At 36.0% G+C, this 26,684-nt stretch overlaps 1 protein-coding gene across 11 annotated transcripts in view; it reads right to left on the bottom strand.

Moving 5' to 3' along the window:
• ZRANB3 (zinc finger RANBP2-type containing 3) overlaps positions 1-26,684 on the bottom strand; it is a 289,657-nt gene that overhangs the window by 51,533 nt on the left and 211,440 nt on the right. For all 11 annotated transcript variants that reach the window (XM_081814547.1, XM_081814552.1, XM_081814545.1 and 8 more), the window contains 4 exons: positions 16,426-16,545; positions 14,092-14,211; positions 11,257-11,436; positions 10,286-10,438 (listed from right to left, as the gene is read on the bottom strand). In XM_081814547.1, coding sequence (XP_081670673.1) covers positions 10,286-10,438; positions 11,257-11,436; positions 14,092-14,211; positions 16,426-16,545 — 573 coding nt within the window. The remainder of the gene's footprint in view (positions 1-10,285; positions 10,439-11,256; positions 11,437-14,091; positions 14,212-16,425; positions 16,546-26,684) is intronic.

The raw sequence follows: 26,684 nt of genomic DNA, 5'->3' as shown, positions 1-26,684 counted from the left end.
AATGGGTTAGCCGGTGATGGGTATTAAAGAGGGCACATAGTGCATGGAGCACTGGGTGTTATATGCAAACAATGAATCATGGTACACTACATCAAAAACTAATGATGTAATATACGGTGATTAACATAACATAGTAAAAAAATAATAAACAGTATACAGAACATGAAAAAAAAAAAGATGCTCACCAAACTCAGAAGAACAATGGATGAGCAGAGAGAGAATTTCAACAAAGAGACAGAAAACAGAAGAAAGTATCAAACAGAAGTCACAGAAAGAAGAATACAATAACTGAAAAAAAAAAAAAAAAGAACTGAACTGAAAATACATGAAAGGAGTTCAAAAGCAGACTAGATGATGCAGAAGAACAGAACAGCAACCTAAACCAGGGAAGTGGAGCTCACCCAAAGAGAGGAGCAATAATAAAAAAAGAACTTTTAAAAAGTGAAGATAGCCTAAGGGACTCATGGTACAACACCAGGGGAATAATGTTTGCACTACAGAAGTCCCACAAAAAGAGGAGAGAAAGGGGCAGAAAACTTTCTTGAAGAAATAATAGCCAGAAACCGTCCCTAATGTGAGAGAGAAAACAAACACCCATGTCCAGGAAGCACAGAGAATTCCAAGTAAGATGAATTCAAAGAAACACACACCAAGACACATTATAATTAAAATGTCAAAAGTTAATGATGAAGAGAGAATCTTAAAAAGCAGGACGAGGGGTTACAGTCTTTGTTTTAAAGTCTACTGGGTGGCTCAGTAGGTTGTATCCGACTCTAGATTTCGGCTCAAGTCATGATCTCAGGGTTGTGAGATCAAGCCCCATGTGGAGCCTGCATTTCTTGTGCCTCTGCCCCTCCCCTCACCTCCTCTCTTAAATAAAAAAGTAGCAAGAGAACACTTGTTACATACAAGGGAACCCCCATCAGACTATCAGCTGAGTTTTCAGCTGAAGCTTTGCAGGCCAGAAAGGAGTGGCGCAATATATTCAAAGTCCAGAAAGGAAAACACTTCCAACCATGAATACTCTACCTAACAAGGCTGTTATTCAGAACTGAAGGAGAAATAAAGAGTTTTTCAGAAAAGCAAAAGCTAAGGGAATTCATCATCACTAAACAAGAAATGTTAAAGGGACTTCCTTAAGCTGAAAAGAAAAGGCATTAACTAGTAACAAAAAAACATATGAAGTAAAAATCTCACTGGAAAGGCAAATATATAGTAACCGTTTATTAAATTAACCCCTTATAAAGCTAGAATGAAGGTTAAAAGACAAAAATAGTAAAATCAACTCTAACCATGATAATTAGTTATGGGATACACAAAAAAGAAAGATGTAAACATCATATCAAAAACATAAAACACTGAGGTGAGAGGGCACGAAAAATGTAGAATTTTTAGAATGCATTCAAACATAAGTTGCTATCAACTCAAAATAGACTGCCATATATATAGTGGCTGTTATATATAAACCACATTTTAACCACAAAGCGAAAACCTACAGTGGATACAAAAAAAGATAATGAGAAAGGAATCTAAACACAACATTAAAGAAAGTCATCAAACTGCAACAGAAGGGAGCAACAGAAGAAGAAAGGAAAAGAGAAGAACTATGATAAAAGTCAGAAAAGAAGGGGCACCTGGTTGGCTCAGTCATTAAGCGTCTGCTTTCAGCTCAGGTCATGATCCCGGGGTCCTGGGATCAGGCCCCGCGTCGGGCTCCCTGCTCGGCGGGAAGCCTGCTTCTCCCTCTCCCACTCCCCCTGCTTGTGTTCCCTCTCTCACTGTCTCTCTCTCTGTCAAATAAATAAAATCTTAAAAAAAAAAAAAGTCAGAAAAGAATTAACAAAATGGCAATAAGTACACACCTATCAATAATTACTATAAATACATGGACTACATCCTCCAGTCAAAAGATGAAGAGTGGCTGAATGGACGAAAAAACAAGACTCACTGCAGATCTAAGGACACACACGACTGGAAGTGAAGGAATAGAAAAATACATTCCACAGATACGGAAACTAAAAGAATGCTGGTTTGGCTACACTTGTATCAGACAAAAGAGGCTTTAAAAAGACTGTAATGGGCGCCTGGGTGGCTCAGTTAGTTGGGTGACTGTCTTCGGCTCGGGTCTGATCCTGTGGAGTCCCGGGATCGAGTCCCGCGTCGAGCTCCCTGCTTGGCGGGGAGTCTGCTTCTCCCTCTGACCCTCCCCCCTCTCATGTGCTCTCTCTCTCTCATTTTCTCTCTCAAAATAAAAATAAATAAAATCTAAAAAAAAAAACCAAAAAAACCCCTGTAATATAAGAGAAAGAAAGGTATCACATAATGATAAAGGGGTCAATCCTACAAGAAGATATAACATTTGTGAATATTTATGCACCCAACAAAGGAGGACCAAAATACATAAAGCCAATAATAATAAACCTAAAGTAAGAAATTGGCAGCAATACAATAATAGTAGGGGACTTTAATACCACACTTATACAATTGGATAGATCATCTAGACAGGAAATCAAGAAGGGAACATTGGCCTTAAATGACACACTGGTCAGATGGTCTTTTTAATTTTTTTAAATTTTTTCTTGAGAGACAGAATGGGAGAGAGCACGAGCAGGGAGGTGGGCAGAGGGAGAGGGATAAAGAGAATTTCAAGCAGGCTCCACACCCAGCACAGAGCCCAACATGGGACTTGATCCCATGGCCCTGAGATCATGACCTGTGCCAAAATCAAGAGTCGGATGCTTAAGTGACTGAGTCATCCAGGCACCCCAGATCCGATGGTCTTTAAAGATATATACAGAACATTCCAACCAAAGGCAGCAGAATACATTCCTCTCAAGTACACATGGAGCATTCTCCAGGACAGATCACATGTTAGGCCACAAAACAGATTTCAATCAATTTAAGAAGACTGAAATCATACCAAACATCTTTTCCAATCAAAATGGTATGAAACTAGAAATATATTACAAATAGAAAACTGGAAAAAAATTACAAATGGGTGGATATTAAACAACATACTACTAAAGAACCAAGGGCCAACGAAGAAATCAAAGAGGAAATAAAAAAGTACCATGAGACAATGAAAACAGAAATATGTCTTATCCATATGTCAATATATCTATAAATACAACAAAATGTATAGAATGCAGCATAGGAGGTACTAAGAGGGAAGGAAGTTCATAGCAATACAGGCCTACCAAAAGAAACAAGAAAAATCTCAAACAATCTAAAGGAACACCTAAAGGAACGTACTGCAATGAGTACTGGGTGTTATATGCAAATAATGAATCATGGAACACTACATCAAAAACTAATGATGTACTGTACAGTGACTAACAAAACATAATAATAATAAAGAAAGGAACTAGAAAAAGAACAAACAAAGCCCAAAGGAAAGAAGGAAATAATGTTAAAAGGAAGGAAATAATAAAGATCAGAGTGAAATAAATGAAATAGAGACTTAAAAAAAAAAACAATAGAAAAGATTAATGAAACAAAGAGTTGGTTTGTTTTTTTTTTTAAAGATTTTTTATTTATTTATTTGACAGAGAGAGACACAGCGAGAGAGGGAACACAAGCAGGGGGAGTGGGAGAGGGAGAAGCAGGCTTCCTGCTGAGCAGGGAGCCCAAAGTGGGGCTCGATCCCAGGACCCTGGGCCCTGGGACCATGATCTGAGCCAAAGACAGATGCTTAATGACTGAACCCAGGCACCCCCCAAAAAGTTGTTTTCTTGAAAAGGTATACAAAATTGACAAACCTCTAGCTAGACTCAAGAAAAAGAGAGAGAGGGCTCACAAAAAATCGGAAATGAGAGGAGAAGTCATAACTGTTACCAGAGAAATACAAATGATCATAAGAGACTATTATGAATAATTATAGGCCAACAACTTGTACAACCTACAAGAAGTGGATAAATTCCTAGAAACATACAATCTTCTAAGATTGAACCATGAAGAAATAGAAAATCTGAGTAGACATATGACTAATAATGAAGTGATTGAATCAGAAATTATAAAATTCCCAACAAACTAAAGTCTAGGAAGAGATGGCTTCACTGATGAATTCTACCAAACATTTAAGAAGATTTAATAACATACTTGTCAAACTCTTCCAAAAACTAAAGAGAAGGAAATGCTCCCAAATACATTTTATGAGGCCAGCATTACCCTGATACTAAAACCAGACAAGTACATGACAGAAAAAAAAAATTACAGGCCAATATCCCCAAAGATCATAGATCCAAAAATCCTCATTAAGATATTAGCAAACAGAATTCAATAATACATTAAAAGGATGATACATGATGATCAAGTAGGATTTATTCCAGGGATGCAGGAATGGTTCAACACCCACAAATTAATAACTATGCTACATTAACAAACCAAATGATAAAAATAATCTCAATAAATGTAGAAAAAAGCATTTGACAAAATCTAATATTCATTTATGATAAAATCTCTCAACAAAGGGAAAGTATCTCAATTTAATAAAGGCCATATATGAAAAACCCACAGTTAACATCATACTCAATGGGGAAAAGTTGAAAAAGTTCTTCCTCTTCAGAGTAGGAACAAGACAAGAATGCCCACTCTTGCCACTTTTATTCAACATAGTATTATAATTCCCAGCTGCAGCCATCAGACAAGAAAAGTCATCTAAATCACAAAGGAAGAAATAAAATTGTCACTATTTGTAGATGACATGATACTATACACATAAAGCCCTAGACTCCATCAAAAAATGGTTAGAACTAATAAATGAATTCAGTAAAGTAGGAGAATACAAAATTAATATACACAAACATTGCATTTCTGTCCATTACTAATGAACTATCAGAAAGAGAAATAAGAAAAAAAAATTCCATTTACAATTGCACCAAATAGAATAAAATACCTATGAATAAATTTATCCATGGACAGGAAAGGCCTGTATACTGAAAACTAGTAAGACACTAATGAAAGAAACTGAAGAAGATACAAATAAATTGGAAGGTATTCTGTGCTCATGGATTGAAAGATTAATAATATCAAAAGCAATCTAGAGGTCTAATGCATTCATATCAAATCCCACTGGAGTTTTTCATGGAACCAGAACAAATAATCCTAAAATTTGTATGGGACCACAAAAGACCTCACATAACTAAAGCAATCTTGAGATAGAAGAACAAAGGTGGAGGTAGCAGGCACCCTAATTTCAAACTATAGTATAAAGCTATAGTAACCAAGACAGTATGGTATTGGCATAAAAACAGACACATAGATCAACGGAATAGAGAGCACAGATAAAAACCCACACATCTATGGTCAACTAATTTACCACAAAAAAGCTAAGTCCATACTATGAGGAGAGAACAGTATCTTCAATAAATGATGTTAGGAAAACTGCACAACCACATATGAAAGAATGAAACTAGACTATTTTACACCATGCACAAAAATTAACTCAAAATCGATTAAAGAGTTGAATTAAGACCTGAAACCATAAAACTATAAGAAAACATAAGCAGTAAGATACTTGACATTGGTCATGGAGCTGAATTTTTGGATCTGACTTCAAAGCAGAGGCAACAAAAGCAAAAATAAATAAGCAGGGCTACATCAAACTGAAAAGCTTTTGCACAGTGAAGGAAACCATCAACAAAATAAAAAGGCAACCTATTAAATAGGAAAATATATCTGTAAATCATATATCTGATAAGGGGTTAATATCACAAATATATAAAGAACTCAAACAATCAATAGCAGAAAAACAAGCAATATAATTAAAAAATGGGCAGGAAATTTAAAGAGGTATTTTTCCAAAGAAGACATACAGATGAAGACAAATAAAAAAGATATAGATGGCCAAGAGGCACATAACAAGATGTTCAATATCACTAATTATCAGGGAAATACAAATCAAAATCACAATGAGATATCACCTCACACCAGTTAGAATGGCTATTATCAAAAAGATAAGAAACAAAAAGTGTTGGTGAGGATGTGGAAAAAAGGGAACAATGTGTACTGTTGGTGGGAATGTAAACTGGTAGAGCTACTATGGAAAACAGTAAGGAGAGTACTAAAAAAATTAAAAATAGAACTACCATATGATTCAACTATTCCACTTCTGGGCATTTATCCAAAGAAACAAAAACACTAATTCAAGAAGATATATTGCACTCCTATACTCATTGCAACATTATTTACAATAGCCAAGATAAGGAAGCAATGATGAATCAATGTATAAAGAAAATGTATTGTATATATCTATTCACTGACTAGTCCCCAGCTATAAAAAAGGAATTCTTGCCATTGCAACATGAATGGACCTTGAAGGTATTATGCTAAGTGAAAAAATTGGGCAGAGAAAGACAAATACCACATGATTTCACTTATGTGTGGAGTCTAAAAAACCAAATCAAACTAAACCAAATCAAACTAAACCAAACCAAGTTCACAGATACAGAGAACACAGTGGTGGTTATTAGAGGGGAAGGGAGTTGGGGCTTGGCTGAAATGGGTAAAGGGGGTTAATTGTACGGTGACCGTGAGTACCGAGACTTACTGTGGAAATCACTTTGTAGTGTATACAAAAATTGAACTATTATGTTGTACATCTGAAACGTTATTTACCAACTTTACCTCAGTAAAAAATAAAAAAATAAATATTTGCTGTTAAAAAAATTGACATGCATTGAAATATCTGTGCAAGGTAATACCGAACTGTGAAAGAAAAACACCTGATTCATAAAAGAAAGATTTGGTAAAGGTGATTGGGTGAGTTTTAAGAAACTTTGTACACAGATATATGTTCTTCTTCAGATACACTTAAAAAACAATAAATATGCATACTCATGGGAAGATGCACTTCAAATTCTTTTTTTTTTTTAAAGATTTTATTTATTTATTTGACAGAGAGAGACACAGCGAGAGAGGGAACACAGGCAGGGGGAGTGGGAGAGGGAGAAGCAGGCTTCCCGCGGAGCAGGGAGCCTGATGCGGGGCTCCATCCCAGGACCCTGGGATCATGACCTGAGCCAGAGGCAGACGCTTAATGACTGAGCCACCCAGGTGCCCCGCATTTCAAATTCTTAATACTATCCTAAAAATGAACCCTGAAACATAATTCTATAATTAGAAAGTTTTAGAGAACAAACAGCTACAAATCATAATTTTAGTTATGTATTTTTAAAATACCTAGGATTTTAAATACCTATTGATTTTTTTATAGACCAAAATTATAAACACCACCAAAAGGAAAGTCTTTTTTTATTTTATTTTATTTTTTTAAGATTTTATTTATGTATTAGAGAGAGAGAGAGAGAGAGAGAGATGGAACATAAGCAGGGGGAGTGGGAGAGAGAGAAGCAGGCTTCCCACCGAGCAGAAAGCCCCATGCAGAGCTCGATCCCAGGACTCTGGGATCATGACCTGAGCTGAAGGCAGACGCTTAACCGACTGAGCCACCCAGGCGCCCCAGGAAAGTAGTTTGTTAAACAAAAGAAAAAAGTCTTAGAAGTAATCCATTTCTTTTTTTTTTAGCAATATTTGACAGAATGGCATTCTAGTATCCTAAAAAAAAAGAAAAGTACTAGCTCTAAATAAGATACCTAAAAAATTTGGTAAGATTTCACATAAAAAACATTGTTTCTTCCTATGGAACTAAACTTTGTAGACTTTAATTTTATTCCTATATGATCAATTCTTTCAAAAATTAAAATTAAACCCCTCTATATGGAATGAATAAGTCACAAGAATAAAAGGCACAGCATAAAGAAAATAGTCAATGATACTATAATAGAAATGCACGGGGACAGATAGCTACACTTGTGGAGAACATAGCATAATGCATAAAGTTTTCAAATCACTGTTTTGTAAACCTAAAACTGTATTTTGTACACCTCTAACACTGTGTGTCAACTATACTCAAATTAAAAAAAAATAAAAACTCCCCCTAACTCTCACACCAGATTGCACCAAAAGGGTTAGGGGAAAAAAAACCCAGACAGTCTGAATGACTATAAGCTTTTCTAATGTATAATTTCTTATTCAGTTATATATGGCCTGTGATAGTATTTGTTATTATACAGAGACATACCCACCATTCAAGATTTACAAATACTAATACTGTAAGGTTTACTTCCTATTCTTTTTTAAAATAAAATAGTTCTATTGAAGTTGCTATTAAATTTTTTACTCTTCCCCAGACCCATTCTCCTTCCAGACAAAATCAGTATTACAAGTTTAATATGTGTTCTTCCAATCTATGTTTATACATTTGATTAAATATACATATATATTCATAAAATACCTAATATTATTTGTGTGTATGTGCTATGCATTTTAAAAATAACATTATGCTTTCAAAATCTGATCATGTTAAAACATGTAAATCTAATTTATTCATGTTAACTTCTAAATGGTATCTTATTACTATTTTTAAAATTTTTTTATTTTTTAAGATTTATTTATTGAGAGAGAGCACAAGCATGAGCAGAGGGGAGAGGGAGAGGGAGAAGCAGGCTCCCCACTGAGTAGGGAGCCCAATGCAGGGCTGGATCCCAGGACCCCAGGATCATGACCTGAGCTGAAGGCAGACGCTTAACCAACGGAGCCACCCAGGCGCCCTTCTTAATACAATTTAAGTAGTCCGTCTCCTACTGATGAGTATTTTCGTTGTTTCCAATCTTTGGCATTCCAGAAACTGATTCAGTAAACATCCTTGTACATGTATCCTTATACCCATGGGTAAGAATATATTCCTAGAAATGGAATGGTTTGGTTGGAAGGCATTTCCCACTTTACCAGATATTGCCTAACTGTTCTTCAAAGGAGTTACAATTTATACTCCTACCCAGCAGTATATGAAGAGTTTGGTATATGAAATGTTCCTAACATTTTTGGTATGTCAAGTATTTTCATTGTTGCCAATCTAGTAGGTGTAAAATATGGTATTAGTGTAGTTATTTTACAAGTATTTTGCATGTATGGAAGGACAGAGCCACTGAGCAAATATGATGATGATGATGTCAGGAACCAGAGTTCTTACTGTTGGATAAGGGAAACATAAATACTTATTTTTGCATAGATATAAGGAGAAGGTGAAAAAGAACCTGGTGGTGCTGAATTTGAACTGGAGTATTAGAGTGAGCTTACGAACTAAAAATGCACACATATACACATATATACATATTAACCTATCCACGCAAAAATGTATGTGTATAAATCACTCTATACACTGAAAATAGCTCAGAAGTAATGATATCCAGAGCAATAAAAAAAAATCCTGATTTCTAAGTATCATTCCCCAGTTAAAGGAATCAGGACTCCTTAAAGAAATGCTGGTTCCAGGTCTGGGGCAAAGAAAACACAAGGTCAATCTCAAATTGTTTATCAGAAAGCTAGAAAGCACTCAGAGCAATGTAGGGACTTGCTTTAAAAAAAGAAAGAAAAGAAAGAAAGGTGCCTCTATAAGCCAGATCTTAAGAAAAACAAAGGAAAAAAGTGAGGAATTATAATACATTAATAGTAACAGAATCCCCAAGTTCTAGTGATATTTTTTTTTAAATAAGGAAAAATAAAGTTCATCTTTACAGAAAAATGCCAGCTAATAAATATAGAAGCAAAGATAGAATTAGAAAAACCACTATTTTAAAACTGATTCAGACAAAGATCAGAGTGAATGCTAAGTCCATTGGATGAAAAGTTTTGGACACAGGACAGCCACATAATCTCAAAGTACCACACCACAGATTACTTAATACTTATCAAGGGAAAAATGTGCCTTTACAGTTTGCCTTAATTTGGTGAGGAAGAGCTTCCTTCCATGCTTCTTGGCTATTCAGGTGTCCTCTAATGTTCACATTCTTGGCCTATTTTTCTGTTGGCTTGTATTTTACTAATTAAACTGTATAAATTCTTATACACTTTGGACATTGTAATGCCAATATCTTTAGAGAGTCTGTGACCTGTCTGTGTTACACTTTGTGGTAAATTTAATACATTTTCCCCTGTCCTCTGGATTGGACATACAGCCATCTATGCTTTCTTCTGAAGGCTGGATTCTATTGAGCTTCCTTTTCTAAGGAGAACAGTGAACACTGGCATTAACTATTGGAAGATACAAGCCACTGGTGCAGCCTCCTTGTAATGTCATCTGGTGGCTCTAAGAGGTTTTCCAGCTTTATGTGGAAGCTCCTTTTAACAGCACAATTAAAATTTGCTATTTAAAAAATATATGATAAAGTTATAGTTTTAGGATATTAAAAATTAAAAAAGAAAAGAATTTGTCATATAATCTTACGTGAGTGAACAAAATTTCATTCCTGAGCTCTTCACAGCTTTCATTTGGATTCCAAGCTTCAGCAAACTGCAGGAAATCCCATTTTTCCTTATCACCTTCCTCAGCCTGAAGTTGTTCCTTCCTACCATTCAATGTGCTCCCTGTAACTTGTGTCTGTAAGATGAAGAAGCATATGAATTTTACAAAAGTTCTCTCACAGCTGATACTTACTAAGCAGTGACCTGATTTTGCATTTAAACCACAAGCAATTCACTAAAGAAACTCTTAGTGTTTCAACCTGTCATGGACCTTAGTAATAAAATTTTTCAAAATTACAACCAAATTACCAAGTCGGTGATTCCTATACTTAATGAGGTAAATGTCTAACCAGAGAAGTTATACTATTTTCTTTTCTCATAAAAACTTTTATTCTTATATTTATAAACTTTGAAACTGAACCCACATGATTGGCCATTTTGAATATATATATTCAGGGCTTGAAAAACATCCCCTAACAATTAGTCAAATCCTTTCTATGAATACCCCTCCAGGTTGGGGAGGAGAAGGGACAGTTGAGTGGAGAGAACAAGCGACATCCCTCCTACCCTTTCTGGGGTCCAGGTACAGGCTGTCCTCTGTCCAAAATTAGCCAGAACTCAATCCTTCTGTGTAAGGGTTTATTCTTAGCTTACACAAAGGACTTGGGGTTTGACACTGTTATGGTTCCTTGCTAGCTCATCCTCTTCTGGCCTCTAAAATGGTAGATGAAGGCCTTGGAAGACAGGAAGAACACATGTAAATGCACGTCTCTCCCAGTAAGGATAAGTAAGGTACTACCAGCTGAAGACTTTTCTAACCTTGGTCCCTATTAACACCACTATCTTAGTGTAATTGAATATCCTTTGCCTGAAAACACTACAACTCAGTCTCTTAACTTACGTAGGCTCTACATAATGAATAAGTTGGTAACCTGGTTTGAATTGAAGCTTTACCTTTCGATTCAACATTCCCCACATAAGGGTGTCCAGAGTCCCATTTGCAACAAGGTAGTGAATATTCACAGAACTGCACTGTCCAATTCGGTGAGCCCGGTCTTCTGCTTGTTTTATATGTCCAGGGTCCCAATACAACTCAGCAAATACAACATGAGTTGCAGCAGTAAATGTCAAACCCTAAGCAAAATAAAGTGAAGAAATTGAGATGCAAATGAACTGAGAATGTAACATACAGCCAGATATAACAAAGTCTTTCTGAACATGTTAAATGAACAAGAGAAAGCTAAAGGACTTAAAAATAAATCAATCTTTCGTTTTAAGCCAAATTAAGAAAATTTAATTCATGAAAGGCAAATGAAGACCGCTTATTGCAAGTGGCCAGGTAAACTACAAAAAACACATTTAAAAGGTATTTCAATATTTCAAAAGTCAGTTTGATGGATATATATATAAACAAAATCACTTTATCCTCTGATGAGGACTGGATTCACATTACCACTGGAAAATCTAATACAATACATTATAAATGAGAATATAATTTCTAACACATGGTATCCATAGCAACTAGGCAGAGAGCAACGACTTCCTCTATTCATTTAATTCATAGTGTTGTTCTATAAAGCAAGAAAATCATGTTTCCAGTCACACTGTTCTTTTCCTATGAAATTTCTCATGTTACATCTCAAACACCCTTAAGTTTATGGCTTTTATCTCAATATATATATAACACAATTGACTATTTTGTGCAATTGCATTTTACATCAGTTTGAAATAGTTTGACATTAGTAAGTATTAACTAAGTCTTGTTGTATAATCACTATGCGAAAAATGCAAATCTCAAATTAAGAATGTCTCCCAAAATAGATGATTTTAAAGTTGAAAGGCTGGGTGAAATGTGAGCCATGCTTAAGCTATTGCCACACAGTAATAAATGATGTTATGTGGTTGGAAGAAATACCTATCATCCTTTGAAAGAATCATCTAATCCACACTGGTGTTCACATGCCCTGGAACTTCCATCAGTGAATGACTTTTGTTACTGCTGTGCTGTTATTTTTATATTACTTTAACTTAAAATATTTTTATATCACATAACGACATCATACCAGCATTCATTAAATGGTGGCATAAGTTCTCAAGCTGAAAAATTCAGTAAAGATCCATCACTTTGGAACAGAAGTTAGAAGTGATAAAAACATGGTAAGCCCAACAACCATCAAGCTAAACTGTGCTGCTATTTAGGACAGGAAACACCACAAAATATTAGAGATGATGCTGGAAAATAACAAGTAGTATTTAAAGAGGGATGAAAACCTTTAAGTGTGTTAGAAGCATCATATGACCATACAAGAATAAAAGGGAAATATGCTGGCAAGACCCACATCCCTCTAACATACTACTAAACTACAGTGGAAGATTCACATGCCCCAAGAACAAAGCCCTTTCTACTTTCCTTTATTCCTATGAACATACTAGTGTTCAAGTATATGCGTTTTGAATTATACCAGGTCTTCAGGAATACAGCTTTGAATAAAATATGGGTGCCCTATACAGTCTTAACTTCAGAAAGTCTTTTATCAAGCCATTCCCAGATCCTCCTGCTTGGCTTCCTTCTACTTTTCTTCTCCCATGCTATGAGTGCTCCATTTCTAATTTTAAGCTCTTTTTGATGACATTCTCTCTGGCTGGAATATTCTAACAGATATAAAACTTAGACTACTAGAGGTTTAATCCAACATGAGGGAAGTATTGAGATAATCCTCCTTTTGGTAAGAACTCCTGGTGAGTTCTAGAACTTCTTTATCCTCATGGAGCTTCTCTCTATAATCAATTTTATAGACATCAATTAGCTGGCTAAAAGCAGATCTTAGGCCCTGGTTCAGATTCCAGAGTCTAGAGATATGCTGTATATCAGGTTGGATGCACAGAAAATATGTTCAATCACTTTTCCCTATGTTAAATATCCTGGCTTAGATATTTACATCAAAATATTGTAGAATGTTAGTGGAAAAAAAAGTCCAGAAGGATCCCCCTTACACAGTGAGGCAGAGACTGTCATTGTCTTCCATAAGAGCTATTCAGTTCTTATTTCTTTGTAACATAACACCTGATTTTTAGTGTGACTAGACAAAATAAAGGCTATTTTTCCCAGCTTCCCTTGAAGTTAGTTGTAACCATAGGGCTAACTGCAGGTGAATGAGATGCAGCATGCCTTTCTCTAGTCAGCTGCCTGGATCACAGATATGATGGAGGAACTCTAGCAGCTCTCTTAAAAAAGAGATACCTGCTAGGAGTGGTAAAGCAGAAAGCCAGGAGACGCTTAAGCCCTAAGGACTTTGTGGAACTACCATGCTAACCTTGGACTGTCTACATGAAAGAGTAAAACTTTGTGTATTTGAGTCATTCTTAATTTGGGTTTTCATTTACTTGCAGCCAAACCCAATCCTAAGGGTCAAACCAGGGGTGCTCCATAAAAAGTTCTTTTCCCTGAGGTCACCTTACCTCCCAGGCTCTGGTGAAACCAATCAAGTAAGTATAAGTGCTATAAGAAATGAAAGGAAAATTCTATGCAAATTCAAAGTTAGAAAAAAAAAAAGGTCTTGGAAAGGTATTAGCATCAAATTAATTATATTCATCTAGGAAATTCTTTCCTTGAAAATTTAAGATTTGAGTCAGAGGTGTTGAGGTCTCCTTCTATTATACTTTCTAGCACTCTCCAAAGTAGAATATTTATTACACCTTTATCTTGATGTAAAGTTATAATTATGCTTAATGACCTTTTTATTATCTTAATGACATTTCATTATCAAATTTACACATGGAATTTCTTACCTGGCCAGCAGCCTGAATGCTTAGGATAGCCACACGAGTATCAGGATCCTTTTGAAACTGATTAACTAGATGTATTCTTTCTGAAGATGGAACACTTCCATCTATCCTAATGTAGCGAGCCTAGTATCAACAAGGGAAATAGCAAAATTAGCACAAACCCCTATGCACCCATCTCATTTTATATGTTTTATGCCTTATTTTTATACTTCAAATAACAAAATATAAATGGGTTACGATGAAAGGTTAGTAAATGTTATATAAGAAGAATCTTAATCAAATTTCTTAATAGCTTCTTGTAACAATTCCCTATTTTTAAATCTTTTAATCTACTTGAGGGTAGGATTTATGTCTAATTCATCTTCATACCATCAATGCCAAGTGCAATGCCTTGTATAACAGGAGCTCCATAAATCACTGAATTAAGCTAATGTCTTCAGTAAAATTCTGTATAAATTCACATGTAAACTTTAAATGATAGATCAAACTAACTTTAAAGTTTCAGGTTCACTGATTCCAAAGTAAAAATAAAGCCAGACAGGGAAAAAGGGAGAAAGGATTTTACCCACGTTATTACGGATTCATGAAGAGTAGTGCATTGACTTCTGAAATATCCCAATATTAACTGGGAAAATATCTTTTTTGGTGTACCATTTGAATTCATTTTTTTCACATTCCTAAACTTAACAGAAATATGTGATAAGGCACCTCCATTGAGTTGGGGAACCAAGACACTCACACACATTTTTAAAAAGTAGGGAAACATTAAGTGCTAAACTCAACAGTGCTGTCTTCTAGGAATGATTTGGGTTAGAAAAAGGGAGCAATCAGTGTGTGTTAGAGTAACTAAAAAGAACTCATTACTCAACTTTCTAAAATTCAGTATTAAGTCATGAATTTCACCTAGTCTCATTTATATATGCACTTCTATGGAAAACATAGCCTTATATAGTTGAGACATACCAATATTCACTTTCATAAGGAAATAGTCAAGTTAATCATTAAATAGAATGTCCCATATTAACTTTCTATGTCTTCACAAACAGATACACATTGCTCAGTGAGCCATCTAATATCCAATAAGGGAGATTATAAAATCTTCCAACAGTCTTTCTAAAGAAAACACACATTGTCAGGCTAGGGAGAGTTTGGGAGAGATTCACCTCCAACCCATGACTGTCTACCATTTTTAACTGTTACTGATGTTAAACGGGATTCTAAACACATCAGTAAAGCAGAACTGGGGAGAATGACTGCTATACTTAGAATAGATCCCAGTAGTTTTAAAGTTTTAAGCTTAATGGAATCAGAATAAGAAAATATTATGAATCTAATTTTATTGCCCAATCATTAAAAAAATATTTCTAAGGTTAATTTAACTCTTCCTCAAGAGGCATTTTAAAGATACGATATGATAATCAATGCGAGAGCACATTTTCACAGGTAGCACTTTATTATCATAAATCTTTCTATGAAGGAAACACTAGAATTACTTCTTTGGTAACGTTAATAAACATACTGGCAAATGCTCAAAAATGTATAGAAAGTTTTAAAAAACATGGCTTAATTTCTCCACTTAAAAAATCTACCTACATAGGCAAGTGGTTTTGCTCCAACATGTATATTAAGTTCACACAATTTGTCAGGAAATTTCTTCTGGCTGTTTCTGAGCATCTCTAAAAGCCCTCAGCACATAAAGAGAGATGACAGGTTTAAACTCTGAAAGAAAACATGGCAGATGCTGTCACTGATAAGACTGCTGGGTATTAGGTGAACCTAAGAAAATGCAGTAAGGCCAGCAGGTTTGGGGAGCTTACCTGAGAGGGTACCTGGACCATCTGTTTCAAACTCACCTGTACTAAATCTTACTCTAAATCACACTCTACGGAGGATGCTGCCTGGCAGTTTAAAAGGCATGACTGCAGGTGGGTACTAACATTGGCTGAATTCCTTCTGTTTCCCCTCGACATCACCATATTCTAAAACTGACTTGCAGGTAAATAAAAATTCTAATTTTTAATTGCCTACACCAGTCTCAAATGGTATATCCAATAACAATAATGGAATTCACAATATAGCCTATCAAGTCAGCATATTTTAATCAATCCAGATAGATTGGTGGAAAATTATAAGCCTGGAATAGAAGAAAAAGTTTAATAGTTTATCATCAACATAATAATAATATTAGTATAATTTGCAAGAAAAAATCTAATAATAATTAATATATCATCTTTTAAATAAGGCCAAAAGAACCCTCAATTACAAGACTACAATTGATGTTTAGTATATTAACAACCTGCATGCTAAAAAGTATTTTACAGAAAAATGATAACATACCTTGTTTTCTATGACTGCTTCTGTGCAAGCTTGGAGCATGCTTAAATGATGAGCAAAAACCAGAAATTTAAGTGAATCATTCTGAAGCATCATCTTAATATAGTCCTTTACAGCACCTGCCTAAATATTAAAAGTTAAACCTTATTAATGGCATATAAATCTTTATTAAAAAATCACATCACTTTAACAAAGAAGAAAAACTTCAAAAGTCAAAAATTTTTATGAACTTTCCTGCTTTGTTCCCTAGGTAACCTAGGGAAATAGAGGCCCACATCTAAGGGGAAAAGGGAAAAACAGACACAAGAGGGGAAAAAACAAATCTCATTAATTCTGAGAAGTAAAACAAGAACAAGACAAGAATGAGAAGAAAAGGTTTCAATGGAAAATAGGCAGTCAGTTAGGCTGTGGCCAAAAAGGGGTTGGTGGTTTTGTTTACAAAGAAAAGAAGGGCCATATGCACCCCAATGTTCATAGCAGCAATGTCCGCAATAGCCAAACTGTGGAAAGAGCCCAGATGCCCTTCAATAGATGAATGGATAAAGAAGGTGTGGTCCATATATACAATGGAATATTACTCAGCCATCAGAAAGGATGACTACCCAACTTTTACATCAACATGGATGGGACTGCAGGAGATTATGTTAAGTGAAATAAGTCAAGCAGAGAAAGTCAATTATCATATGGTTTCACTTATTTGTGGAACATAAGGGATAGCATGGAGGACATTAGGAGAAGGAAGGGAAAAATGAAGGGGGGGAAATCAGAGGGAGAGATGAACCATGAGAGACTGGACTCTGAGAAACAATCTGAGGATTTTAGAGTGGACAGGGGTAGGGGGATGGGTTAGCCCGGTGATGGGTATTAAGGAGGGCACGTACTGCATGGAGCACTGGGTGTTATATGAAAACAATGAATCGTGAATCACTACATCAAAAACTAATGATGTATTGTATGGTGACTAACATAATAAAATAAAATATAAAAAAAAGAAAGTAATTTTCAAAAAAGCTCATATAAAAGACTAAGTGGAAATGGATGAATAACTTTTTTTTTTTTTTAAAGAGAAAACTAAAAAATAAGAAAGCTGGGACTGGAGCTTAAGGGTTAAGGAAAGTTGATTAATTCAGTTTCTTAACTAAGAAACTTCCATAGGTTTAAAAACAGGCCATTTAATGTGTAAGGCTAAGAGAAATGGAAAGTGAGGGGATTTAACTTGTTTCCAGGATGGAGAAGTTTGTAGAAGAGGCTGGAGTGGTGGGATGCAGAGAACAGGAGGGAGGTCTGAGAACACAGGAGGATGTATGAAGAAACTGTGAAGTAGAAAGGAGAAAATAAAGAAAGCTCAGATTAAAAAGACTTTTCCTATTAAGAAAGAGAATATGAGATGAATTAAATAGGAATTAAATTTAAAGCATCAATTAAATCTAAAACATGAATATAGTCTCTTAACTGTTAAAAACTAATTATTTAGGAACTTAGGGAAAGGAGAGCAGGCTGAACATATTTGACCTAGACTCCGCCTCAATGCTGTATAGTAAGACGTACAGAAACAAAGAGAACTGGAAAGGGATCAATAGCAACAAAACTTCGGAAATTAGGGGCGCCTGGGTGGCTCAGTCAGTTCAGCAGTGACTCTTGATTTTGGCTCAGGTCATGATCTCAGCATCATGAGATGGAGACCCTCGGAGGGCTCTATGCTCAGCGGAGAATCTGCTTGAGATTCTCTCCCTGTATCCCTCCCCCCCAACTTGTGTGTGTGAGCATTTTCTCTCTAAAAAATAAATCTTAAAAAAGAAACAGAAAGAAAACTTTGGAAACTAAAAATTAGTTTAGTAATTGATGAGCCAACCTGACAGCTCCTAAGGTGGCAATATGGAAAGTTGAGAAGCATGTGGGTTAGAATGTGGTAATGTAAAAAAGGCTTAGGAAATGATGCAAGGGGAAGTGAGGGGTGTGTGGCTACAATAGGAGGATTGGTCAAAGAATATTTAAGTAGTTGATTATGTGCAACACTGATCTATATCCTCTCTGTACCCGTTCCACATGATAGAGTACTTCTCCAACCTACTCTCGCAGAAAGCAAGAGGTTTATTTTCTGGAGAGGGTAAAACAGAAGGTATCTGGATAAAGGAATCCCACATTGATGGCAGACTATTCTACAATATCAGAGAGATTAAATAAAAGTTACATAATAAATGCTGAGCTCTGCCTTCTCCCTCAGCCTTCTTATCCTCCCATGTCCCCCAAAAGATAAAGAGGCTTATGCCTCTACACAGGACAGCAGAATCATATAAAATGATTATTTTCTAGGGAATCAGACAAGCCAGGGAGAAAAGACTAAAGATTCTGATATTGAGGATTCCTCCATAAGACATCCAGCCAGATTACCCTTTACTGAAGGCCATAGTCTCCAAGCCATATCCATGTACAGAGTTTCGAGACAGTGTAACTAGAAGAGATAACATTTATAAAGCAACAGGATGCTCCAAAAAAGGAATGATTAAAGAAGAAAGGGAGGGAAGTACTCTTGGAAATTAAAAGCATAATAGCAGAAATGAAAAATTTACGGTTGTGAAGCTGAAAAAATCTTCCAGGAAGTAGATGAAAAATAATAGAGTAAATATAAAAGTACAAGAAAATTAGAGGACCAAGCCAAGAGGGCAATGCATAAATAATAAAGTTTCTAGAAACAACAGAGACAACAGAGAAAGAAAATAATCAGAGAAATAAAAAAAGTTTCACAGAACTTAAGGGCATGAGTTTCCAAAATGGAAAATGGAATAGGTCCTCTGAGGATCCTTCACAATGGATGAAAATGGACCTAGAGCAAGGTCCATCATCATGAAATTTTAGAACACTGGGGACAAAGAAATAATTCTATAAGCTTCCAGGGAGTGGAAGAAAGGAATTAAAATAGAATAAAAGCTTTGAAGTGCATTGGATTTCTCAACATCAGTACTAGTAATTCTAAAGAAAATTATTTCTAACTAAGAATTTATACCCAGCCAAATTAAAAATCAGTTATAAAAGTAGAATAAAGCCATTTTCAAATACGCAGAGACTCAAATAATTGATGACAGCTAAAATCACAAAGCAACCAGTAATACAAACCAAGAAGCAATATAAACATGTTGCTGAGGGATTTGAAGTAAATACTGAAAAAACAAAACAGCTAAAAGGACAGAAAATGGTTGCCTCTGGGGAATAACTTTAGAAGACTTATTTTTTGAAATAGCTGTTTTTCCTCATTAAACTATGATCATATGTAGCTTTGGTAATAATAAAAAAAATTTTAAAGAGGGGCATTCCAAATTGAAAAGTACCTATTTAAAATTAACGCACACCACTATGAAGTCATAGGACTGGTTTTGCAAGTTACATTTTATATGTATAAATTTTCCAAACAACAGAAATTCATCATGCAATGAGACTGGAGGCCATTAAGAACTTTAGCCTTGGATTTCAGTGCCTCAGAGAGTGAAATGAAGTCCTCTCAAAATAAGGAGCTATAAATTCCAGATACGTTGCTATGGTAACTGAACCACTTTAATAAACTGCTTGTTTGACTAAAGAGCTGTATTTACTGTGATAAGTCTTTCAAAAAACACATGTCAAGTTGGAGTATTTTTAAGGTACATTCATTTACCATCCATTGCAGACTTACAAATTATACAACCACTGTACCCCCAGTCTCAGATGCATTCCCTGCCTGAAGAGAAAACTATTTCTGCCAGAGTCCCCTCCACTGATATCACCCCTTCCTCATTACAACCAGAAGCTGCTGATGTCAAAGCCCAAGGCTCCTGTTCCCCACTCTTTCTAATCACTGGTTTAGAAAGGCTTATGGTTAATATTAATATTATAAAGTTCAATTATATAATGGGCTAAACAGTCTCTTGGGATTAGCCTGGTAACTTAACCACCACTGTGACCTTGCTTCCTGCGAGAAAGAGAACCAAATATCTATGTAACAAATAAACTTAAGGATTTTTCTTAGGTTCTTAAAATGGGACTGCAAAGGAGTGCATTTTAAAATGTACTATACAGGGGCGCCTGGGTGGCTCAGTCGTTAAGCGTCTGCCTTCGGCTCAGGTCACGATCCTGGGGTCCTGGGATCGAGCCCCACATCGGGCTCCCTGCTCAACGGGAAGCCTGCTTCTCCCTCTCCCACTCCCCCTGCTTGTGTTCCCTCTCTCACTATGTCTCTCTCTGTCAAATAAATAAATAAAATCTTTAAAAAAATAAATAAATAAAATGTACTATACAAGTTAATTGTTCTGATTTTATTCTAATTAAAACTGTCACTGCATTGTCATATTTTAAGTTATCTGAGCAGGATTTGCTTTCAAACTATCTTAAACAAATTATGTGGAATGGCAGGTCCTGATCAGCATTTTGGTTAAGCTAGTTCAGGTTTTGTAGAAGTTGAAAAAATTTTTGTGTTCACAATCTTACCTTACTGAAACTGTTAGTCCAAGCTCTAAATTACATAACAAAGACTAGACACTACATCTCATTTAAAGAAATGCAGAAAATGAAGAGAATATGTGTTAAATTTATTTCTTAAATTTTTTTTTTAGTGAGTAGGTGTACATCATACTTTTTGAAATAAAAAGTAATTAAAGAAAAACCTAAACTGCATTAAGACCTGATGAAACTTACTTGATATAAATTGTCAGCTTTTAATCAAATGATAAAAGGGAGAAATAATGAATGAAAAAAACATCAAACGTGCACTATGACACAGACTCTCTCCTCGACTAAATGTTAGTTAGGTTTCCCCAGGCCCTCTTGACTAGGCCTCAGCCTGTTCTGGCCAGGCCTACACAGCCCAGTCTCAGCAAGAATCCTGCAGAGTCAGTTTGTCAAGAAAGCCCCTACCCTTGCTACCTGATCAACCCTTAATATCTGATTAAGTTCCTCATCCCCCACTTAACGATGTCTAAGTCCCTGGGCTACCTTGAGCAAGAATCCCCCTGCCCTTAATGTCTCCTCTTAGTAATTCTGCATCCAGTGACCCCCCTCCCTGATCCAGCTCAGTGGCTATAAATCCCCACTGGTTCTTGTTGTATTCAGAGTTGAGCGACCTCTCTCCACAACTGTAATAGAGTTGACTCCTTTGCAATGATCTTGAATGAAGTCTTCCTTACCATTTTAATAAGTATTGGAACGACTGTTTTGTTTAGCTGCTACGAATTCCAGTTGAGGGAGTGTGAACATAAAGGAAGCTCCTCCTTAAATTCTGAAGTCCTCAGGCTCCAGAGCAAATGCAGTTTTATTTACATATGGAGTGGCCATATGCTTTAAGGAAAGATCTTCAGGACTTTTTTAATCAACAAGCCTAGCACTTCTATTCTCCCTGTAAGTGATTTTGACTAATAAGAAGTGGAAGAAGTCTGCAGGGGCCTTCCAAAAAAATCTTCACTGACAAAGGGAAGGCTTTTTCTTGCTTTGGACATTATGGTCTGTACTTGGTATGCGGAACTGCAGCAGCCATCTTGGCTTTTCTTGCTTTTTCTTGCTTTGGACATCATGGTCTGTACTTGGTATAAGGAATTGCAGCAGCCATCTCGTACTATTGAAGCCAGTAAGGACAAGAAGCGAACTACCATGGCCAAAGCAAAAGACAGAAGAAGCTGGGTTCTTTATAGAAACAAACACAAAACCCCCCAAAACACAACACCTTTATTGGGATATAATTCATATACCATGAAATTCACCCATTTACAGTGTACAGTTCAATGGCTTTTAGTGTATTCACAGAGTTGTGCATCCATCACCACAGTCAGTTATAGAGTATTTTCATTATCCTAAGAAGAAACCCTTCACCTCTTAGCCATCATACCCTAGCCTGAGACAAACACTAATTGACTTTCTGTTCCTATGAATTGGACTATTTTGGACATTTCACATAAAATGAATAATACAATGTAATCTTTTGTGACTGGCCTCTTTATTAGCAAATGTTTTCAATCCATGTTGTAGCATGTATCAGTATTTAATTTTATTTTATTGCCAAATAACATTCCATTGTATGGATATATCACATTTTATTTGCCCATTCTCCAATCGATATCTTCTCTGCTTCTCTTGTTTTTGTGCATTTATCTTGCTCACCTTACATTGTTTATTATTAATTTATCTGTGATAGTTGATTTATCTTTTATCCCTTAAAATATCTTACAAGAGGAAAGGAAAGTGCAAAAGTAAAAGAGAATATGCACTGTTTATTCACCTCCCACCCACCCTCACAAAAGAAAGGCTAAAAATTTATCTTCTGCTATCCCTTCCCCCTTGCCCATGGTTCTTAATTTAGAAAGGATTTTATCAGTCTGAAAAAAATTTTTTCAAATCTGGTAGTAAATATTTTCAAATCCAGCAGAAGACAGCCTTCAGAGGAAGAACAGTAGTTCCATACTATAATGTCAGTATGTTGGACATTTTCACTGAGCCCCATGCCAAAATTTTTCCATAGAAAGTAATAATTTCACTTCCAAAGAAGGTTTGGGTGAACTACTGGAAGTATTACTTTCTTATTTCTAGGCATGTTTCTTTTTTTTTTTCCTCATTTCATTTAATTTTTGTTTTCATCATGATGAGTGCACTCTTAATCCCCATTCCCTATGTCCCCCATACCCCCAACCCACCTCCGCTCTGGTAACTATCAGTTTGCTTTGGCTATTTGAGGTCTTTTATGGTCCATACAAATTTTAGGACTGTTTGTTCTAGCTCTGTGCAGTTGGTATTTTGATAGGGGTTGCATTAAATCTGTGGATTCCTTTGGGTAATTTGTTCTTCTAATCCATGAGCAGAGAATGTCTTTCCATTTCTTTGTGTTGTCCTCAGTTTCTTCACCATTGTTTTTTGGTTTTCAGAGTATAGGTCTTTCACCTCTTTGGTTAAGTTTATTCCTAGATATTTTATTGTTTTTGGTGCAATTATAAATGAGACTGTTTTCCTAATTTCACTTTCTGCTGCTTCATTATTAGTGTATAGGAGTGCAACAGATTTCCATACACTGATTTTTTGTCCTGCAACTTTTATTCCCTTATGAATGTAGACAGAAAATCTAGCACTTCTAATACATCTAATTTTTTAACAATGAGTTTTATAAGCAGCCCATTTCACAGTAAATCAGATGGGCTATAATACCAGGAAAAGAGGGCAACCCCAATTTAATACTTTAACCAGTACAATTTTACAAAAGAACCTGGGATCCTAAACCTTTCCATAAAGCTTTTTGGAACAAAATATAATAATCATTCTATCCAATCATTCTTTGTTTCTATCTATCTATCTACCTATCTATCTATCTATCTATCTATCTATCTATCTATCTATCTATCTATCATCTATATCTATCTATCTATCTATCTATCTATCTATCAAGATAGATGAGAGAGAACATTCCCATAAATGACATATTCTGTAACTGAACTAATGTGACTTTGCTCCTTGGTAAGTCACAGATAGAAACTATATCAGGTAGAGTTGTCACACAAAGGAAACTTTATTTGCAGCAAATAAGGAGATCACAGGGAATAATTTCCAAAGCCATGACTCCCTGAGCAAGGGTGAATGGGTTCCTTTTATTTAGGGTTAGGACGAATATTTAGAAAGGGGAACCTTGTCATTATATGTAGAGGTAGGCAAAAGGTCATGCATGCACCTTAAGGAAACATGCCTATACATACATTGTATATTATGTAAATGAGGTTTGCTCTCCTCCTTGGACAGAGATTTTAGTATTATAATGACATAAAGGTAATAACTGTTGGTCATTCCATGGATCACTCCATGGTCCATCTGTGCAGGTATGAATCAGGGGTTGAGCTCAAACTGGTCTAGGTGGTCTGGGCTGGCAGGAGCTCTCTCTATGGGCAGGCATTATTGCTTGAGGGGTAGTTTTGGTTTCCATCACCAGATGCTATGCCCACTGGGTCTTTTGCCTTAGTTAAGAGATAAGCTGGAAAGAAGAGCTTAAGGAAAAATGTGGGATAAAGGTCGGTGGGTATAAGCATGTGAGCAGTAATGATCAGGTCTTGGGGTCTAGCTGGTGATTATTTTACTGGGTTTACCCAAAATTAAACAAAGTTACAAAGTAAAGCTAATAGTATTATAGACTTTTAAAAAGTTGTTTTCATGAAAGTTGATTTCATGGAAGTTTGATCATAAAAGTCATTGATCAAAACAGCTAATCTAATTCTTTTAAAATTAAATTCAATTTTCAAAAACACTTTCAATTTCTTTCCAAACTCTGTCTTACTGGTCATATCAATAAAGTAATCAGATTTGTACTACCATAGCATAAGCATGAATAAACCTTATTTGGGTGTTAAAAATTGTAACACAGAGAATATATAGAATTTTAAATTCTAAATCTTCCCCATGCTTGCACAGGGATGCTTAAAAATCACTAATAGGAAAAAGATACCACCTTAAGCCCATGGTCACCAAATATTAAATTTATTCAGCTATCCTACTGCAGTGATGGTCAAGTGCATGTACTCTGGAGCCAGACTGTCTGGGTTCAAATCCTGCCTCTATCATATACAATCTGAGTCCTTGAGCAAGTCACTTAAACTCTGTGCTTTAGTTTCTCCATCTATAAAAGGGGCAAAAGGTACCTACTCCTCATGGAGTGGCAGTGAGAGTTAAATGACTTAGTGCATAAAATATGCATGGAGTAGTGCTTGGCCCATGGTATGTACTGTAAAAGTGTTAGCTCTTATTATTGCTGTATTTCCCTAGCAAACTGCAAAAACAACTTCAACCTTTACTATTTTCTTCAAAATCAGAACCCATGCCTTTTGGCCCTCAAACGTCCCACTGCACAGAGAAAAAATTCATCATGTGAAAATTTTTACCTTTTGTTACTTTCTCTCATCCTCATTTCCTTTCCTTTTGTAATACGAGAAGTATTTCTTCTTTTCTCTAAGGCAAATCTCTCCATCTGTGATTCCAAACTGAACCATTCCTGCCACCTCAAAAACCTTACACCACTCTTCCTTCTCAAATGGATATTGCTCCATTTTTATTAAAGCCTTCCTTCATGCCACATGACCACATAGCTAACATACTATCTCTTTCTTCCTCTAAAATGATAACATTATTGTTTTATTTGTACTTTACTATTACTGACCATCTCCTTATCAATGAACAGGAGGCAGAATGTGTCTGGTTTAGAGTCAGAGTCCCTTTCCTACACAAAAGAATGGCACAGGACAAGGTACTGACTGGTCAGTCTGACAACATCCCAGTCTCTGTGCAGCAGGGAATATTGCAGTGGCCTCATTATACAACACTGCATATTATAAATAGGATTCTACCTTTGCAAGACAGCACAGAGGAAATGCACTTTGTGCATAATGGAAACGTGTTTAGAGCAGTTTGCCTTCTAAAAAGTTTTTAAGGCACTAAGGAATGCTGTCATCCTCAAAGTGACAGGAAATTTAAAATTATGGGTTGGTTTAATTGTTTTCATAGAAAAGATACTGGCATTTCTCTTAAAATGGTTTTTTCTAAAAGTTAGGGGTTGCAGTGTACCAGAAAACAACTGCGGGTTGGCCAAACCATACCACTTATATCTGTCTTTTTTCCCTAGAAGAGTACTATGCAGATCCTAAATTTCTTTATTTTCGGGGCGCCTGGGTGGCTAAGTCAGTTAAGTGTCTGCCTTCAGCTCAGGTCATGATCCTGGGGTCCTGGGATTGAGCCCCACATCGGGCTCCTTGCTCAATGAGGAGCCTGCTTCTCCCTCTCCCTCTGCCCCTCCCCGCCACTCATGCTCTCTCTCTCTCTCGCTCTATCTCAAATAAATAAATCTTTAAAAAAAATAATTTGTTTATTTTCATCCATTGTATCCTCAACAAATATTACAAAGCAATAAAAATAACGACAGAGAAGAAGAAAAGTAATTCTAATTATCTGGGATCCTTCACTAGTTGACTTTTTACCGGTAACACTGATTATTTTACCCTCAGCTCCTTGGTTTAGTGTCACCACTGTTAGCCTGGACTACCAGTGTTGTTACTCAACTGGATTCCCTGCCTACAGGCTTGATTCCTTCCAGCGCATTCTCCACATAGCTACAGTTCTTTTCCCAAGGCACAAATCCAATCATTTTACTCTACTCCACTATACCTAATTGCTCAGAACGCTTAAGATAAATCATAAACTATGAAATGTGACCTTTTAGGATAGGGTTACTGCTCTCTGTGATCTCCAGCCTAGTCTCAGAATTTCTCCCTGACACTTCA

Source organism: Leptonychotes weddellii, chromosome 3 (genome assembly GCF_054177405.1).
Source record: "Leptonychotes weddellii isolate Sample4059 chromosome 3, ASM5417740v2, whole genome shotgun sequence".
Classification (NCBI taxonomy): domain Eukaryota; kingdom Metazoa; phylum Chordata; class Mammalia; order Carnivora; family Phocidae; genus Leptonychotes; species Leptonychotes weddellii.
Note: the sequence above shows the minus strand (reverse complement) of the source record. Positions and strands in the feature narration are given on the sequence as shown.